Raw genomic sequence first — 20,282 nt, forward strand, 5'->3', positions numbered from 1 at the left:
TGGATAGTATGGAACCCCCTATATACTGTTTTCTTCCTGTACCTAAATACGTCAGATAAACTTTAATTTATAAATTGGGCACAGTAAAAGACTAATAGCAATAATTAGTGATAAAATAGAACAATTATAACAACATACTGTAATAAAGTTATGTATATATGTGGTTTCTTTCTCTCAAAACATCTTATTGTACTGACTCACCCTTTTTCTTGTGATGATGAGAGATGATAAAATGTCTATGAGGTGAGATGAAGTGAGGTGAATGATGTAGGCTGCTATTGACCTTCTGACCATACGTCTGAAGGAGGATCATCTGCTTCTGGATCAAGATTGTTCATGGGTAACTGAAACTGTACAAAGCAAAACTGTGGATAAATGGGGGGGGGTCTGTTATACTAATCTGATCTACGATCACAGTGTATATCTCCATTTATTTTTGTCTTCTTTAATTTCTCTTAGCAACATTTTACAGTTTTCAGCATATGGATCTTGTAGTTCTTTTGTTAGATTTATTCCTAGGTATTTCATAGTTTTTGATGCTCTTGTAAATGTTTTATGTTAAAGTCTAGTTTCTAATAGTTTATTGCTACTATGTAGAAATACAATTGATGAGAAAGACATTTAATGGAGGGGAGGTCAGGTTGGTGATGGCTTCATTGGTTTCTGAAAAGCAGGGCCAGTAGTTCCAGAATGTGACCATATGCCCTGGGCTAACACTTCAGGGAGGTATTCAGGGTTCTCTTCTAGAGTGTTACCTCCTTCACTAAACTATAGGTTCCATGATGGCAGGCATTACTTATCTATGTCCTTGGCACATAGCCTGGAGTCTGGCACAGAGTGAGCACTAGTAAAAGTTTACATGAATGAAAGATATACATATATATATATGTGTGTGTGTGTGTGTTTGTGTGTGTAATATACATATATGCATATTAAGATTTTATTTTGAAGTAATATCCACATCCACTGTGGGGCTCAAATTTACAACCCTGAGATTAAGAGCTGCACACTCTACTGAGCCAGCCAGGTGCCCTGAAAGAGATATATTTTTATTTATTTTTTATTTTTATTTTAAGATTTTATTTATTTGAGAGAGAGAAAGAGAGAGAATGCTCTGGTGAGGGGCAGAGGGAGAGGGAAAGAATCTCAAGCAGACGCTGTGCTGAGTGCAGATCCAACATGGGGCTCGATCCCATGACCTTGAGATCATGACCTGAGCCAAAACCAAGAGTCAGATGCTTAACCAGCTGAGCCACCCAGATGCCCCAGGAGATACATACTTATTTTATTATTTATTTATTATTATTTTTACTTTATTATTTTTTTTTGGAGAGAGAGAGAGAGCACGAGATGGGGGAGGGTCAGAGGGAGAAGCAGACTCCTCACTGAGCAGGGAGCCCAATGCGGGGCCTCGATTCAGGGATCTGGGATCATGACCTGAGCTGAAGGAAGACGCTTAACCCACTGAGCCACCCAGGTACCCCAAGAGATATATTTTTAAAGAAGAAATAACCTCATAGAGATTTAGTACTGATCATTTCTGTCACCCCTGGTTGTTTTCTAATCCTGTCAACATTCATACATGTGTTTTGCATGGATGTAGTGAGGATTTATGCCCTACTTCCTATTCTCCTTTGATCACTAATGTAGATTGACCCTAGGACATGTGGCTCAGCCCACAGGTCCAATATCAAATGAATCTGGTTGTTGTTCCTGGGGAGTTAGGTAGATGGTGAAGCATTTAGATTAAAAAAAATACCACCAGCAGTAAAGTAATAAACCACTGATCCATGCATTAGCTCATTAATTTATTAATTCACTCATTCAGCACACTTCCACTGAGAAGTCACTGCTTGCCTGGCACTGGGCTTGGTGCTAGAGCCACAAAGCCTCATGTGAACTGGTCCCTTCCCCACAGTACTCCAGACTCAGGGGAAGGAAGACAGATGTCAAAGGACAATTACAGTGGACCATGTAAGTGCCACAATGGAGGTTCAGGCAGGACACTCTGGGAGCATGGAGAGGGGTGAGGGTTTGGAGAAAGCTTTCTGCAGGAGCTGACACCTGAGCTATCTCCAAGGTCAAAAGGATGTTGTCTATGAGAGTGAACATCCAGAAACTGGTTTACAAGACTGCAAGAGAGGTAGGCTAGCTTATCACCTCGGATGGCCACTTAGAGTAAGTTGTACTTGGTGCTTTTTTCCTTCCCTGGGTTACTGTCCTTATCACCCAAGGATAGTTTTAGGATTGTTTAAATATGGTTTCCTTGTGTTTTAGACAAAGCACTTTATATACATTATTTTATCCTCCTAACAACTCTGGAAGTTCTAATGTTGGAAGAAACTCCATGTTGGAGATTCAGTGGGATGGAATGACTTGCCCAAGGCTCCACAGCTAAGTGGCAGTGTGAAGACTCGATCCAGGTCTGGCTGACTCAAAGCCTGTACTTTTTGACCACTACACAATACAACTCCACAATGATGAGAACAGCAGATAATGATGATAACGCCCCCAAATGTGAGCCCTCAGAATGTGCCAATCCCTGGGCTAAGTGATGTACATTTATTATCTCATAGGATTTATATAATTTGTCCCCATTCTACACATGTGGAAATTGGATCTTGGGTTATGTCACCTACTCATTATGTATTAGTTATGTATTTCTGCTTTACAAATTACCCTAACCTTGGTGGCTTAACACAGTACATGTTTATTATCTCAGTTTCCGTGGGCAAGAGTGCTGGAGTGGCTCCGCTGGGTCATCCTGGCTCAGGACCTCTTGTAAAGTTGTAGTTGAGCTCTTGGTTAGGACTGTAGTCATCTCAAGGCTTGTTTGGGGTTATGGGGTGGGGGGATCTGATTCTATGCTCACTGTTGGGGTTGCTTGTAGGCTGAAGTTCCTTACCCTCTGGGCCTCTCCATAGGCTGCCTGAGTGTCCTCATGACATGGAAGCTGGTTTCCCTCAGGGTGAGAAACTCTCTGGGAGGGCAGTGAGAGAGCATGCCCAAAACAGAAGCTGTAGTATTTTTATGACCTGTTCTCCAAGTGATGGGACATTGTATCTGCTGTATTTTGTCTGCTGGGTGCAAGTCTGTAAGTCCAGCCCACACTGGAGGGAAGGGGAAGTAAGTTCCATGTCTTGAGTGGAGGAGTGTCAGATAATTTGTTATATATCTTTAAAGCACAGCTAGTAAATAGCTGAGCTGAGATTCAAACCCAGGAAGACTGACTCCAGACCCCGTAGTTTGAGCTGTTCTATTATATTGCCTCCATATTTCACAAAAGCATTTTTGCTGGGTACTCTGTGGAAAGAAACTCGATTCCTGCCCTCTGGGGACCTTTAAGAAGTCCTCTGAGAAAGTAAGGTAGAAATACACAAGTGGATGGGGGGCCTGGGTGGCTTTGTTGCTTTAAGCGTCAGACTTTTGATCTCAGCTCAGGTCTTGATCTCAGGGTCATGAGTTCAAGCTCCATGCTGGGTGTGGAGCCTACTTAAAAAAAAAAAAAAAAAAGAAATACATAAGTAGCCAAATAAGTAGAGGAAGAGAAGTAAGGAGATAATTAGACCAGTTGAAGGAGCAGCTACAGGAATTGCAAGGACTGGCTAGTTTGGGCTTTCATGAATTCAGTCCAGATAGGCTTTCTGACCAAGCCCACTTTGCGAAACACAGCAGTGGAGAGAGAGTTGCCTTGTCTTTAGCAATTCTCAGCGGCGAGCTCTGTTTGCCAGCCAAGCCCCCTCCTCATAAGAAATGGGACTCTGCCTGGAGATAGCTATAGAGGCTGATGAGAGTGTTTTTTCCTGAGCCATATACGCATGGATCATACTGACACATTCAAGACGGAACAGCTAATAGCATCATCTGGGCTCCCACACATTCACCACCCAGCACTTCCCTGAGCCTGGGTTGCCATGGACAACCAGAGGCTATCTCCCAGTCTCTCAAAACACTCCTACGTAACCCTGTTCCACAGATGGCAGCATAGAAATGAGGTCCCAGCAAGATGCAAATGAACCTTTGGAGATGTACTGAGCCTGGCACTTTTCACTGTCATTTCAGTTCAAGTGACATCTCTATTCAACTCTTTAAAAATGACACTGAAAAGCCATTTGGGCCAGAAGTAGGCGGCTTCCTCCTGAGTTGGGCTGTCCTGCTTTCAATAGACAGTGTTGAAAACAAGGGTCTTGACAGGGTGGGTAGGATGACTTCTCAGCTGGGCCAGGCCCCTGGGTGGGCACTGCTTCTCTTCCATCATGATCCTTCAGATGGAACCAGGCCACACCTAGAAAACACCCCGGGGTCCTGAAAAAGCACCATCATCACCCTGGAATTAGTGGGGCTCAGTCTCCTATTCACAGATCATAGGTGTCCTTTTCTACCATTTATGGGGAATCTGTTCTTTAACAACTGCTTTAAACAATACTAATGATGCTGGTGTCAATTGAATAATAGAAGCTAACATTTAGTGTGTGTGATGTACTGAGCTGTGTGCTACGTGCTTTGTGTCCTTTAAGGCTCCTGACACCCATGAGAGAAACATTCTATTTTCCTGATAATACGGGTAATGAAAGTGAGTTTGGCAAGGTTTTCTCTTGCCCATGGTCACACAGCTATTTAGTGACTGCGCTGATACCTGAGCCCAGATGTGTCTGACTCCAAAATCCATATTCCCACTCCTTCTCCCTCCCCTGGGTCTTGCTCCCACATTGCTGGTTCTCCACCTGCCACACTGTCTCTGCACTTTGGCTGTCGGTTCTTGCCTCGAGCACCTGTTGCTCAGGAACCTGCTGGGACAAGTCTTCTGCCTCGACCTCGACATGCTCCTTCGGATGAATTGGTGTTAGCCCTGCGGCCCCACGCACCAGGGTAAGAGAGACTCTCGCTTCCTGCCCTGGCCCGAGGGACCGACTGGCTGGGCCTGCCTTCTGCCCAGCTCACCTGTCATGGAAGAGAGTTTGGACACACCCTCCACTCTTGCCTGATGAAAAAAGTTTACAGAGCCCAGGTCATTCCTCTTACCATAGTGGAGAGTCTAATGACTTAGAGGTTAGGGTCGTGACTGACAGGTGAGCCAGAAAGCTCTGCTCTGGTCCCCTACTGCACCTGTCCCTGGCTAGTCTCGGGTACCGGGTACCTCATGGCTCTCACACAGACTGGTCGTCATACTCATACATGCCTTCGCTTCCCCCGGCATGGTGCTACAGTCTAAATCCTCCATGGAAGGAGACAGCCTTATGTATTTATTTAAAAACCATCTTGTTAGGTTGGGAGTGAAATTTCCTTCCTAAGGAATCAGGTAGTCTTTCCATGGTCTCACTAAGCTCCCTACAATAAATGGCCATTGGACTTTCCAAAATGAGTGTTTCCCTTGGGAGTTGTCCAATGGCCTTGCCGCCCACAGTTGAGTCTGGCTCACCTGTATTCTGTCAACCAGAATTCTCCATCCACCAGAACTTCTGGAGCCTTCAACACCGTGGCTCTTGAGACTTGGGGTTTGGACCCTGCGGTGTGCTGCCAGACTCCCAAGTACACTGCACTTCTTGAACATGAGTAAATTGTGTTTGGTCTAGCATAATTGTTAGCCTGGAACCAGTTCTTTATTGTGATGCCTGTATGACCCCTGGTAGTTCTTTCTCAGGTATTACCTTAAAGGACACATGTTAAAAATAGCAATCATTTAGCTGATCGGACTCAGTAATTTCTATTATTGGCATTACAAGTCTTTAGTAAATTGGGACTCAGGGGTGTGAGGGAAAGAAAGAAATATGCTTGTGAAACATCCTGGGCGTGAGTTTTTCTGGAAATGTAAAATGAGGGTTTGCAGGAAAGAACTGTTTAAATGTCTTCCTGCCCTGACAGCTTACGGTCTTCCTAAGTAGCTAGAGGTTTATAATTTTAGAGATGTCATGCATGTAGACTCGGGGAATACTCATTTTTGTCTAATTGGTTGTTAAGATGAGGTATCTATGGAAACAGTCTTCCGTTAGTATTCAAGATAGGAAATGTATTTCTTTTACTCTGCACGATTACACAACGAGTATAGCGTTCCTTGTGTGATGGCTTCTTGCAAGGCCTGCCATAGAAATTGGATTTCTTAGGCCTGTGAAAGAAGCAGAAAGTACACCTCCTCCTCCCCCTGCCTTGAGCTACCTCTCCATCTTCAGAAACCAATGGTCCTACCCCACAAAACCTCATAATTACTCTTCCCAGATTATTGTACAAGTTGAATATTAAAGTCGTGTCTCAACAGTGGCTTTATAAGCTCCAAGGCAAGTTTATTTTCAAAACCTTGTTCTGTATTACTTTTGTTTTTCTACTCAGGTTTTACCTTACCATTGACATTTTTTGCATTTGTATGATGTGTTTCTGTGTGACTCTGAAAATTCTCAGAGATGAGTACTGGATTTTCTCCAGTACGAATATACCTCCCCACCCCTGGCATAAGATGGTTTCTGGGGCATGGCGAGGTTCCTTGAAAGCTTTGCCTTTATTTTGTTTTACTTTTTAAAATTTTATTTACAGAGGAAGCCTGTTAACTTGAACAGGGAATAAGCAGTCTTTCTCCTGGTGGTTGAGTGAAAAGATGGGAAAAGTTCTCTTTTTCTCTTTTTATTTATTTTTTTCCTCTCAAATTCTATCTCCAGAATTGTAATCTAGTGTCCAACATATCTTAACCCAGAAAGTGATGTTCTGGACTGTGTATTTTCTTCCATTCAACTCTGTATTTTTTGGTTTGGCTTTTTGCATATGCTACTAACCATTCGTTCGTTCCTTATTCCAAGTATCTGAGTCCTACTTTTACCTGGCACCATGAGGCCCTAGGATTATCTTGGTGATTGAGGTAGATACATTTTCTGTCCTGGCCAGGGTCACCATCTTGCCAGGAAGACAAGGTAGCCAGGCAGTTACAGCACAATGTGGGGCAGTTTTAATGAGAGAACCCAGGGCATGTGTGATCTCAGAGAAGGGACAGTAACTCAGAGGTGAGATCAGAGAAGTCCTCTTGGAGGAGGTGACACTTGGTCAACTGAGACCTGAAAGACAAACATGTGTTAGAGCAGAGGGATACAGACAGGGGGAAGAATGTTTCATGGAGAGGGAACAGAGGGTGTTGAGTGCCTGAGGTGTTTGCAGAAAGAAAACTAAAACCTGATTTTATTCTTACTTAGTCCCCCAAACCAGATTTCATAGAAAATTATCCCAGTATTGTGCCTTTGCTTTAGTTTTGCCAACTCAAAACCAGAAGGACAGTGCACGTTCTAGGCATGTTTAAGAATGTGAGGCAAGTCACTGGGCCCCAGAAGAGTAAGGTGGGCATAGTCTGAGTTTGCCAAGAGGCTGTGTTCATTAACATCCCCCTTAAACTGTTCTTGGATGCCTGTCTAAGCAAAGAATTACAGAACGGAAGTAATGTCAAATTCAGCTTTTCTCTGAAAAGGGCCCCTCTTGACACAGAGCAGCAGACCCCCTGAGCTGCCTAATGGAGGTTTATTTCCAGAAGTAGTTGCAGTAGCTCTAAGCTTGGACTGTGTGTCCTGGGTTCCTTTGGAATGTTCCAGAAGTCAGAACTGACTTCTGAGTTTTTGAACATTGGACACCCACATTTGACCACAGATGGCTGTGACCACACATGTGGGCAGTGGGTGAGCCTGGATCTGGAATTTTGGGGTGTAAATGATGGATGAGCAGTAGTTGTCGGCCCCAGTTCTGCCTCCTGGTGTAGATGCTGTTCACCTGAGGCATGTACTCTTGGGAGCTCACATAGATTTTGATCATCACTCTTCTCCTCAAACATTTGTTGTGGAGAAGTAAAAGTACTATGGTAGTTCATAATGGCAGAAATTGTTAATGGAACATCAGCAAACCCTGGGGTCCAAGGGTGAAAACAGTAGTTATCAAAGTATGAATCTTGGAATAGCAGCATCAACCTCAACCGGGAACTTGTTAGAAATGCCCATTCTCTGTCCCACTCCAGACCTGCTGAATAAGCACCTCTGACAGGGGCCCAATAATTTGTGTCTTAACAACCCACCAGGTGATTCTGATGCACACTGAAGCTTGAGAACCATAGGAGTAAATAATACAAGCTACAGGTAATGAAAACATCCTGAGACTCCTACTGATGGGCTACCTGTGATTTCCACCTCTTTCTTGCCACAGAAGAAGGCATCTTGGAATGCCAGTGGGAGCGTGATGTCCTAGTAGGGATGGCCATGAATTTGCACAAGTTTATTAAAATGTGTACACTATTGTTAACTTGGCTACTTTTTTTTTTATTGATGAATAACGTGTGACAAAAATCTCGGCAACTGGGATACCACAGTTAAATGCTGTGGTTCTGTTACTATAGCTGGACCAGTGGCTTTCATTCTTTCTTTCTTTCTTTTCTGATGATACCGTACAATAAGAAATATGTTTCAATTGTTATCCAGGAGACACCTACATGTGTGTATAACCCCAACAAATATTTCATGAAGTAACACCCTTATTATATTTTCTGTGCTGCTCTGTTAAAAGTATGCCGTTGCAATGCATAAAATTCATCTCATGACCTACTCATGAAATGTGACCTACAGTTTGACAAACATGGATATAATGAGCTGTCTTTGCGTGGACCCTGTCTCTGGAGCAGGAGAGGGGTGGGGCTGCCTTCACCTCCAAGTCAGGTAGACTTGGTTTTTGATCTCTGTTCTGCCGCTCTCAGCTGTGTGACCTTGGGTGATTTACTTATGTTCTCTGAGCTTTAACTTCCCCATCTGTCAATATGGATAATATCTCCCTCATGGGGTTTTGGTGACACATAAATAACAACACATTTCACATGGTGACTGGCACTGGTAGCCACTACCATACTTGTGGGAACAGTATTGTTAGCACTATTTTTCAGAGCATCATCAGTTACATACGTTTCTGTGGTCACTACCCCAAAGCAGTCTTTCACAATTTTGCCCCAGACTACAATGAATAAGTGCTCCCTGTAGTCTGTGTATTCAGAAATATTTTTGAGGTAATTTTCTCCTTAAAATGCATCCAAGTTCTGCACTCCATTCCAAAATAGATTCAAGTTTTGATATGTATTTCAGAATATTTTGTTTTGATACAAAATTTCATCCCCCCGGCCCAAATGCTTGAGGGCAGCGAGATTGTAGAGCATGCCCTGAGTGGCTACACATACCACCACCATAGCCCTGAGCATAGGTATTTGGGAAGTGTAGACCTTATGATAGTGTTTCTGTGGCAAGATGTCCTTGTTAGACTTTTCTTGATCGTCCTGTTTGTTGGTGATTTGGGGTAGCATCTCCACGTATTTAACTCTGTAAACTGGCATGTCAGGTCACTCATGGACCCTGGGCAATTGGCGTGTGCACGGACCAGGGATTGATCATGCACGCATCCATTAGCTGGGGAGACCCAGCTAATGTCTGTTTGTTTTTCTGGAGGTCATGATTGTGGTCGGTGGCCAGGCCCCCAAGGCGATCCGCAGCGTGGAATGCTATGATTTTGAAGAGGACCGGTGGGACCAGATTGCTGAGCTTCCCTCCAGGAGATGCAGAGCAGGTGAGCAGCACCATCTGTCATTTGGCAGCCTGCCTTTCCCCAGCTCGTCTCTGCTTACTGCCGGAAACCCTCCCCTGCTCCTTGTGTCCACAAACATCTATGCATTTACAGACTCTCCTCCTCTTCCTTCCCTACTTACCTGATTTCTGGCTGCCCCTTCTGGGGTCGGTTCTTACGTGCTTAGGGACTTCACGCTAGGACAAGTATTTGCTTGAATCAAATAACACTGGAAAAGCATATATGAGTAGAAATCCAGTGAGCCCTATGATGACTTCTGGTTCTGTAAAGTTGGAGATCGCTGTGGTGAATTATTCATGTGACTGCCTGGCTCCCCTCTTGTCACTTATCGTCACCGCATGAGTCATCAGCCGCCTGAGATGACCTCCATGCCCTGGTTTCCTGTGCTGCAGGTGTGGTGTTCATGGCTGGTCACGTGTATGCTGTGGGCGGGTTTAATGGCTCACTGCGCGTGCGGACCGTGGATGTATATGACGGTGTGAAGGACCAATGGACGTCCATCGCCAGCATGCAGGAGCGCCGGAGCACTCTGGGCGCGGCCGTACTCAATGACCTGCTCTATGCCGTGGGGGGCTTTGATGGCAGTACTGGTAGGTCTGGGATGTGGTCCCCACTCCTCCCAGCCTGAGACATGCCCTCAGTGCAACCGTGGTTTGCTCAGTCAGTTCTTGGGCCAACCTTCTGTCCATCCATAGCTCCTTCCTCAACAGCATACTCATCCTGCCTCATCTCCTTACCTTGCTTGCCAGAGCCAGACCTTCCTATACACAAGATACGTAACTGCCCACATGCTATCATTTCTAGGACTCTAGGGAGCGTCCTGCACTCAGAAGAGGTCCTTTTCTCCTCTCTATTATATGGGAACCCATTTTTTTGAAAGATAAGACTTAGAGAGCATGCTCAGCTGCAGGGCATCTCAGGACTGTCCGAAGCCTCTGCTGGATGGACAAGGGAGCTGGGGTTCAGCCATGGGAGGGACCTGCCTCGGGCCCTGCCATCTTTGTCCATTGCCTTTTTACTGCCCCAAGAAGCTTTGCCTGGCTGTGTCACTGCGGGAGCGTCCCCTTGCTCCTGGCTTCTGTGTCACTTCAGAGTTTAAATCAGAAACTATGAATAGATGTGGACTTGGAGAGATTATCTCATCTCTCCTATGCCTCCAGGTGAAAGTCTCTGTAGACAGTAACTCTGTTACTGAAATGCCCCCAGGGATATGGAAAACAGTATTTTTTACTTCCCTGAATTTTCATTTGTGTCTTTACCACTTGGTAACCTTTCCCAGTCTTCTCTTTGCCTCTGTCATAAAATTCCAGGGTCTGCAGCCCCTCCAGGGGCTGCCTCTAGTGGGTAGGACCTGAGTAATAAAGAGAAAAAAAGGGAGTGGAGCGTTGTTTCTTTTAGAAATTGCTCTAAGCTGCAAGTAGAAAACCTCACCAAACTGTGGCTGAAACAATTGAGAGGTACTGTTTTACCCATGAAACAAGGAGTCTGGAAGTTGGCAGTTGCTCACTTCATCCCCTTGCTCAAGAATATTGGGGCCAAGCTCTTTAAACGTCCCTTCGCTATATCCTCCTGATCATAAGATGGCTGTTACAGCTCCAGCCAGCACACTGGTATTCCAGGTAGCAGCAGGCAGGTTGGTGTTGGCACCTATATCAGAAAAACAAAGACTATTTCAGAAATGCCCATGAGACTTCTACTTGGGCTTCATTGACTGGGTCACCCCTAGGGAGTCTGAGAAGGTAAGTGTTGAGCTTTCTAGCTTCTAATGTAGAGGAAGAGAAGGGAAAAGAAGGTGTTTGGTGAGGCAACCTCCTGTTTTCCCTTCATCCTGTAGGTGTAACAGTTTACATTTGCAGGGCAGTTCTGTGGTACCCCCGTGTCCTCTCATGACCCGCCCTGAGTCAGGCCTCAGTGGGCCTCTCAGGTAGACTCACTGTAGATGTGCTTCAGGGAGGTGCCCCCAGACCACATGGCAAGGGGGAGGTGGTGCTGAGCCTCACAAGTGGGTTTCTCACCCTGTCCCAGCCTCACCTGGGCACACTGGGTGAGGCCTGGCAGCGTAGGAACCTCATGAGTCTCTTGTCTCCCAGGCCTAGCGTCCGTGGAAGCCTACAGCTACAAGACCAACGAGTGGTTCTTCGTGGCCCCAATGAACACCCGGCGGAGCAGCGTGGGTGTGGGTGTCGTGGAGGGTAAGGAATGGCGGGGGCGGCCGCCCATCCGTGCCCCAGCCCGTGGGTCTTGTCGTAGCGTCCTGGCTCTATTCCTCCCACCACGGCTCTGAGTCAGGTGCTAGCATCCCGACAGAATAGGGGAAGAAGGTTGACGTACAGAGAAGTGCAGCTACTGGCTTGAGGCTAGCAGGTGGCCAGGCACATTGGGAAGAGTAAGAGGAGCCTAAGGGGGGACACTGGCCTGTCCCTTTGGCCACTTGTCACCAGTTTCGTTGCAGGTTGAGGAATCTAGAGTTAACATATAACCTGGGAGTATAATGTGGTAGGGGTCAGAGTTCATTTTGTTTAATTTTGTCCTCCTGTTCCTCTGTTGACCATTAACACATGAACAGAGCCTTGAGTGAGGTGGGCATTTCTTCCCAGGTCTGATTACTGTCACTGCAGGACAGGTGGGTGGTAGAGTCCTGCTCTGCTCAGGAAGAGTGTGTGGGTGAGGCGGGTGGGAGGGATGAGGTCTGGGGCCCAGTTAGACAGGGCTCTGTAGTTTATAAAGGGCTCCTTTATGTACAAATTTTGTTCCCTAAACCTTTTGAAGGAGATAGGCAGGGCTTAGATTTTCTCCATTCTGCAGATGGGGACGTGGAGTGCCAGAGGGGCACGTGATGTGCCCATTAGTCAATAGCACAGCCAGTCCTTAACCCCGGGTCTTCTGACTCCCAACTCAGGGCTTTTTCCATTATGCTACACTCTTTCAGACCATTAGCAAATGCTAATAGGGAGTTTTATAAATATGTGTGAATTCAGTGTGTTAAAGCATAGAGTATGAGTTAGACAAAAATGTTATCCTTTGTAGGACAACACTGATTCATTAGCCTGTCCTGAAAGAGGGAATTTAGCTGGAATATCTGTGCATTTAGACTTGTATGCAGACATTCCCTTTCTCTCATGTGCGCCCCCAAGAACACACGTACTTGCTTTGGGGAGAGTGTAATGTGCAGCGATTAGACATTAACAGAAATATTCTTTTCTCTCCCTGTTCTTGGTTTGTACCAGTATTACATAAATTTCCATTTAAAAGTACATATCATTCTAACATACTAAATAAGTCATCTTGGGGAGTGCAAGGATTTTATCCTCCTATCAAGATAAATTGTTTTTTTTTTGCGATCTCATCCTCCTGGTGGAACAGAAATTGATTTGTCTGCCAAATGTAAGTGCTTTGTCTAGCCACCTTCCCATTTCCCCCCTTGTTCCTCAGCCAGGAATATCAAACAATAGAGTAGGGGTTAAAAATAGCAAGTCCCTGTTAATAGACTCAAGGAGAAACCTTGAGTGGGTATTTTTTCAGCTGACGCAAGGTTGAGATGGTTGATGGGGGTTCGAGAAGTTGCCTCCATGGTAGTGCTTTGAAATACTCCCCTTGACAAGGGCTCCTGGGAGCACGTTCTGTGTGTGGAAAGAATGCTGTCTTGTAGAGCGCCTGTTGACACAGAGGGCAGCCTGGCAATGTGTTGATCTTGTGCATCCTGACTTTGAAGCCCTTTGGCTGTGGGTCACCCTGGGGCAGCAGAGGGCCCTCTTCACAGCGCTTAGGAGAATGTTTCAGGAGGATCTCGTGGGGCCTCTGCTTGCCTGTGGCCTTGTAGGTTCGGCTCTCCACATTGTCACGGTACTCTCCTCCTTCTCCCTGTCTCCTTCCATGGCTGCCTGCTCCCAATGACTCTGGGGTTGCCCTCGGGAGATTCTCATCTCCTCTACACCCCAGGCCTTCCTCCTCCCCGAGTGACTTAGGCTTTGGCGAGTGGTGGGCAGCTGGGTGGGTAGGTGGTTGTGTCCTGGCCAGCACACGTCGCAGGAGCAGCCTGGACCCTGGAAGAGCTTCTGGATCAGGCACTTTTCTTCTAGCTTAGATGAGGGCAGAACTGGGGAGGTGGTGTCCCTTTCTTTTAGAAGCTCCGCTGGAGAGGACTCTGGTGCAGAAAACAAAACCAGCCTCAATGACAGAGGAAGAAATAATTTTACATTTGATACGTCAATAGTCGTGATGGTGCAGCACAGTTTTGAGCCTCTTTCTAACTTAAAAGAATTGCAGACTTCCAAATAATAGTTGTACTTTTGTTATCTCTCCCTTAGTAAAGCACATAGTGACAAAAAACCTCTTTTAGTTAGTAACTCTATTAAGTGGATTTGCACTGGGCGGTGTTCATTTGGTCTACAGCTAGTGTTTAAGATCTTTGTTATAACTCACTTGTTCCCCATCGGTCTGTGGCCCACAGGTGAGGTAGGACTTCCCCTGCCACCCACACCCACACACACACACACACACTCGGTGGAGGGGGAGGGTAGAGAGAGGGGGAGGAAGAGGGGGAGGGATGGCGGGAGGGAGCGAGAGGAGACCCTCCATATTTAAGTCTCTGCTCTGGGAGCACTCTCATGCCAATTTCCTGCCCCTTGTCCAGCCTCATGCCCAGCTCCAGGCAGAAATGATGCTTTTGGGTAGCAGCTTACAGTATTTTTATTTTAAAAATGGGTAGTGGTGTTTCAGGGATCTTGTGCATGGCTCCAAGATCACAAGGGAGCAGACAGATGAATTCCAGGCACCCCAGCCCAGGGTGCACACAGAGCACTCCATCTACATGCCCCATTTGCTGGCATTGTGGACACAGCACATGACTGATGGTGAAGACAGGGATTGAGTTCTCACCGAAGAATATTTTCCCATATTTGTTTTGTCTGCTGTTGTGAGCCTTTAGCCAAAAAGTCAACCTGCCTGCCTGTAGCTGGGGCCCTCTAGCTTTTTGTGTCTTTGTCGCCTTATTCTAGAGAAGGTCTCATGTAGAGCACTGGCAAGAGTAGGCTGAGCCCCAGTGGAGCCAGGCCATAGCTTTGCATGGGGTATTTAGGGTCCTGATTTAGAAGGATGCTTAGTACTGCTTCCGGGAGCCTCATGGCTTACGAGGAGGTAGAAGGCAGAGATGTGAAGAATGCCTAGTCTGGTTTGTGGTCCCTCTGGAGGAAAGGAACTCTGAACCTCTGATGGAGTTGAAGGTGCCCCCCGTGAGTTAAAGATGGAGTTTCAGCCAGCACCACCCTCAGCCACTTCGTCTGTTCCAGGGAAGCTGTATGCTGTCGGGGGTTACGATGGGGCTTCCCGCCAGTGCCTGAGCACCGTGGAGCAGTACAACCCGGCAACCAATGAGTGGACGTATGTGGCGGACATGAGCACCCGCCGCAGTGGTGCAGGTACGGGGGGAGCCTCAGGGCGCGGGCTGTGTCTGATCTGCTCTCAGGTGGGCCTGGAGACCAGCAGGAGCACATTCTACCTTATTTTACCTTCTTTCCTTTTAACGTCTGTGATCCCACTGACACCTTCGTAGCTCAACACAAGCCCCTCCCAGGGGATATTCTCTTCGGCGTCATCCCTTCCATTTCCGTGGAGACATCTGCATCCCTGGAAGGTGAAGGCTCACTATGTGCCACGTGCTGTCCCAATAAGCACCTTCTGTACTTGAATTTATTTAATCCTCACCACCGCCGAAAGAGGTAGACAAAACATTAATTCCACTCAACAGAAAGTAAGTTGATCAGGGGGCGAGTAATTTGCCCAAGGTCATATAACTGGTAGAGTAGGATTCCCACTCAGCTTCATCTCCAAAGTTAGCATTTTTGACCTCTAAATTATTACAGCCTCATTCTTAGGCAGTAGTAGGGTGAGCATGGCTGTCCCAGTCTTGGCGGATGAAATTAAAGCCTGCCTGTCTGGGGTCTCTGTCTTGGGGTTGAAAGCCAAGCTGTCAGTGTTCCTGTTTGGAGACAAACTTCTCTCTCTCTGCCTGCCCTCCCCCCCCCCCCCCCCCGTGCCCTCTTCCCCACATGGAAAGGGAAGGCCTTCGCAAGTGTGGCTCACTTCTGAATCCTGTGGGAAGAATAGGGGCCGTGTGCTCCTTGGGGATTTTCCAGGAAGTGGAACAACAGCCCCCATCATCTTAGAGGCCCAAAGAAAGGGTCTGAGAGGACAGACAGGGGCCCTGGACACTGGGCCCTGGCTCTCCATTCTCGTTCTGTTGGGGGTTGGTGAGTGTTGACCAGCCTGGGCCTCGTGGGAAGGTTGTGTGACTTCCACGAAGGGAAGCCGCCTTTGGGAGTTTTCATCCAAAATGCTCTTCCTTTCTCTTTTGTGTTTTTTAAAATTGAGGTGTAACTGACATACAACACTATATTAGTTTCAGGTATACCATGTTATTACTTGGTATTTGTATATATTATGCAGTGATCACCACATACATGAACATCAGTTACCACACATAGCCACAAAATATTTTTTCCTTGTGATGAGAACTTTTAAGATCTACTTTCTTAGCAACTTTCAAGCGTGAAATGCAGTATTATTAACTGTAGTTGCCATGTGGTATAGGACATCCCCATGACTTTTTTATTTTATAACTGGAAGTTTGTACCTTTTGACCACCTTCACCCTTTTGGCCCACCGTTTAGTTCCCTGCCCTTGGCTACCATCAGTCTGTTCTCTATACTGTGAGCTCTGATTTTTTTTTTTTTTTAAGACTCCACATATACATGGAGATCATCTGATATTTTCTCTGACTTATTTTACTTAGTATAATGCCTTCCAAGGTCTTTCTTTTATGTATGTATTTTTTTCTTCTTTGTATTTTTGAAGATTGAATTGTGATCTCACTTTATAGTACCAAACACACGACCACTTCTTCAGCATTCCTTAAAAATTATGCTGTTTTAATATTATTCAAAAACCTTTGTGTGCTCACTAGTTAGAAAAGAAAAAGAAAGGTGTATGGTCCCATTTAAGAAGCATTTGTGTTTGGAATGCTATTTTTAGTGGGCTTGTTTCTGCTGATTCTGACCAGTTGGCCCTTCCTGAATAGAACATGGAGCAGATGCCTGGAAGTCAGGACACCTATGCTTCAGTGCTGGGTCTGCTTGAACCTGCCTTGTGACCGTGGGCCTGTCCCTTCCCCCGTTCTGGCTTCTGATTCCTCAGATGTGAAATGAGTGGGTGGTAGTAGGTGTTCCTTCGGGGCCAGTGCAGTGCACACATCTCGTGGCTCCTCTCCCTTCACAGAGCTCTTTCAGTAACTGTGGTTTATGGGGTCTTGGTAGAGTTGTCTTTGTACTTCCCAGGAATCCTCTGTGACTTGAGCTGTGAGAGCAAGTTCAAAGCTCAAGGATGTAGCGACAGTTCGGGAGGAGTGGAGCAGCCCCAAGATGGGGGCTGCTTCTAGGGATGTCTCCAGCAGAAAGTGTGGAGGGGCAGCCCCATGTGGAGCTACTAGGAGACCTGCCTCAGCTGCCCTAGATCAGCCTCTGGAAGCCAGTCGCTCTGTCTCGGCCAGGCTTCCCAGGGGTTGTTGCTGTGTGGAGTTCACCCGAGCTGCTCTTACCTTCACCTGGGCTAGTGGCCTTCGACGATGGCATCTCTCCTGCCTGTGTCCCTGGGTGAACTCAATTTAGGGGATGCTCTCTCTCCCAGAGGTGGACTCTTTACTCACCTTACTGTCAGAGCCCTGGCGTCAGGCTCCCAGGTCAGATTTTGTTTCGTGCTTCACGTCCCTGAGATTTGGGAAAGCCACACCTCTGGAGTGGAGAACCCACAAACTTGTGATGGTGGGTGTTCTCTGGTGGCTGAAGACTCAAAGACTCTGGCCTCTGGCTGCCTCTGGCCCTTTGAAGTGCCAGGAGCCCCCGTGGCTCGGGGTCCCGGAGATGTCTGTGTGAACATTTGTGGAAGAGGCTACAGAAGGGCAAGGGGGACCCCGAGGGCCTGGAACGCTGCTTGCTTCTTCAGTAGGGCGTGAGCCTTGCTAGCAGATGGTCGGGGGGGTAAAGAGTCCATCTCTGGGACCCAGGCTGAGCTAGATCCTGCTGAGCGCACAAGAGGGGCCACAAGGCTGCTTTGGAACACACTGAATTGTCCTTAAGCCCAGGTCTGTTAGCTAGCCGTTGTTGATACAACACCACCATCTGCTGTTAGTTTCGGGCAACTGTGAGGAACCACTAGCACTCCAGCATAATTGCTAGATGGCATTTTACGTACTGCGTCATTCAAACAATAAACCCAGTACCGTCCGGCCCAGGAAAACAGATGAGATAAGACAGACCGGGTCCTTGTCCATGGGAAGCTTATATCCTAGAAACCAAGCGGTCGGGTCTGACGCCTGGCTGCACATCCCCAAATCACTTGAGGTCCTTGTTCTGATTCCCAGCCAGCGTCTCTGGGAGTGAGGCCCTGGAATCTCTCTTCAAAATCTCCCCACCTGATTGAGATGCAGCCTGTGGTGGGGTGGAGTAGTCCGTGGTCCCTTGGAGCTACCCATGCAGTCCAGCTCCCTTGCTTTGCAGAGGGGAGAACTGAGGCCTACAAAGGGCAAGTTAGAGACACAGGTCCAGACCCCACGTGTCCTGGCCTCCAGGTCAGTTGCTCTTTCAGGGGTCCTGTGCTACCCTCCTTCCTGCTGGCTTTGATTCCTGTGACTTGCACGAGGGGATTCTAAAAGGTTATTCTAAATCCTGTCGGCGATGCCATTCTAGGAGTTGGCTCAGGCCTCTCAACATCGGGAGTAATGGAAACCCTCCCTCCCCAGCAAGCTGAGAGGAGAGCACGGGGCTGAAAGAATGGGTTCTGCCTCCCGGGCAGGGCGGTCTGTGTGGTCGGCTGTGCGGCTCGTTTCCACTTTGCACTCTTTCTACGCAACCAGTATGATAGAAGGCTACGGAATACGAGTAGTACGACATGGTAGAAAAACTCGGCCACACAGACAGCCCAAAGGGAGGCCAACTTTGACCCTCTGGAAATAACTGCTCCTGAAGTTTTGGAGGGTATCTTTCAGTCTTTTTTTTTTTCTTTTTTCTTTGCATATGAACTCTCTCTCCCCCATTTTATACCCACATACATACACACATATATGTTACGTGTATACATACAGTTATGTTTCTTTAAATAGCCACGGGGTGATTTTTGCTTTATCTGTAGGGGATTCTCAGGTTGACAGGCTTAGGAGGCAGGCAGGGCATCATTCTATGTGTTTTACAGCTGAGGGCCCTGAGGGCCCCGGGGGAACAAACCAGCACTCCCCAGGCCGCTCTGCTGCTGACAGCTGCCCAGGACCGGAAGCCAGGCCTCCTGGCTTCTGGTCGCGGTTGCCGGCCTGAGGCTGTGACGCTGTGCTCTGCTTTTCAGGGGTCGGGGTGCTCAGTGGCCAGCTGTATGCCACGGGTGGGCACGACGGGCCCCTGGTGAGGAAGAGCGTTGAAGTTTACGATCCCGGAACAAACACCTGGAAGCAGGTGGCAGACATGAATATGTGCCGGCGAAATGCAGGTAATGCGACCGCTCTGTCCTTCTGCCCTTGGGGGGTGTGGGTGCAAACACCAGCTGTAAGAGAAAGGGGGAGGGGAGAGACTCCCAGAATCTGGGCCTGAGCTTGTACCCCCAATGGGAGTATCCGTTTGCCAGGTAGGTGCTGGGCTGGCAGAGGGGAGAGCTGGGGAGCACGAATGGTAGCCACGAGTTCCCCCGCTTAGATGCAGGGGGCTGATGACTTTCACGGTACATGTGTGGACACAGACCCAAATAGCCCTCTGATTGCCCCTCAAGCTCCCGGCCCATAGCTCTGTTGGGTAGCTAAGCACAGGGCTGTGTGGACCTGGCCAGTCAGTGACACTTGGTTCTGTGTTTTCTTTGCCAGTACCTGGCTCTGAGAACCTCTTGCTTCCCACCTGAAACCCATCTTATTCCTTGTGGGGGTCACCAGGGCCCTAATTCACTCTCCAGTGGGAGCGCTTCCCATATTCCTCGCTTTGTACCTCCTGTCTCTCTGTCCCCTCCCTCTTTTCCTTCCTGTGGGAATGATTTATCTTAGAGTGTTTAGATATTTATTTTGGGAGCCTGACATCCCTATTAAACTCTTTGCTTTAACAACTTTGCCCTATGAATCGTGTCCTCTGTTGGTATATCTTGTCTTATGCCTCTTTGTTCTAGGAATGTGTTGGCTTAGCTTAGCTTCCCAGGCTGGAAAGACAAACAGGTGACTTTCAGCAGATTTATTTCCTTTATACTCAAATTACCTGTTTGCTAAACTCATTTGTAGCTCACGTGTTGAAAGTGTAAACAGAGGGGAGTTTATTAATTTGCCCACTGCCTGAGCCTGCTGTGATATAACTTAGCATTTGGCCTTAAGCCCCATGAGCAAGGGATTACAGAACCCCCAAGACAGCTAGTGTATCAAGAATCCAAGAATTAAGTTTAGATGTAAATGTGTGTATATGTACACATTCACAAAGAGATATTTCTATTTTTTATAGCAAAAGTGGAATCCTACTTAATGCTGTTTTATAACCTGCTTTTCTAATCCACTTTACAGTCTTTCATGACTGTCTTTTTATAACACGAAATAGATTTACGTGATATTTTAAATGGCTATATCACAATTTAAATATCTCATCTACTATTGGGACATTATTTCCATTTTTTCGATCAGTAATACTGGTTTTGTT

General features: G+C 47.0%; 1 protein-coding gene and 1 pseudogene across 6 annotated transcripts in view; one reads left to right on the forward strand and one right to left on the reverse strand.

The window, feature by feature from the left end:
* Window positions 1-20,282, forward strand: part of KLHL3 (kelch like family member 3) — a 119,945-nt gene that overhangs the window by 89,841 nt on the left and 9,822 nt on the right. For all 6 annotated transcript variants that reach the window (XM_073887812.1, XM_073887814.1, XM_073887815.1 and 3 more), the window contains 5 exons: window positions 9,444-9,561; window positions 9,972-10,169; window positions 11,670-11,771; window positions 14,868-14,996; window positions 18,967-19,107. In XM_073887812.1, coding sequence (XP_073743913.1) covers window positions 9,444-9,561; window positions 9,972-10,169; window positions 11,670-11,771; window positions 14,868-14,996; window positions 18,967-19,107 — 688 coding nt within the window. The remainder of the gene's footprint in view (window positions 1-9,443; window positions 9,562-9,971; window positions 10,170-11,669; window positions 11,772-14,867; window positions 14,997-18,966; window positions 19,108-20,282) is intronic.
* Window positions 1-20,282, reverse strand: part of LOC112808955 (elongation factor 1-alpha 1-like) — a 107,343-nt pseudogene that overhangs the window by 66,283 nt on the left and 20,778 nt on the right.

Source organism: Callorhinus ursinus, unplaced genomic scaffold, assembly GCF_003265705.2.
Source record: "Callorhinus ursinus isolate GAN/ISIS: 27379988/994484 unplaced genomic scaffold, GSC_fseal_2.0 scaffold83, whole genome shotgun sequence".
NCBI lineage: Eukaryota > Metazoa > Chordata > Mammalia > Carnivora > Otariidae > Callorhinus > Callorhinus ursinus.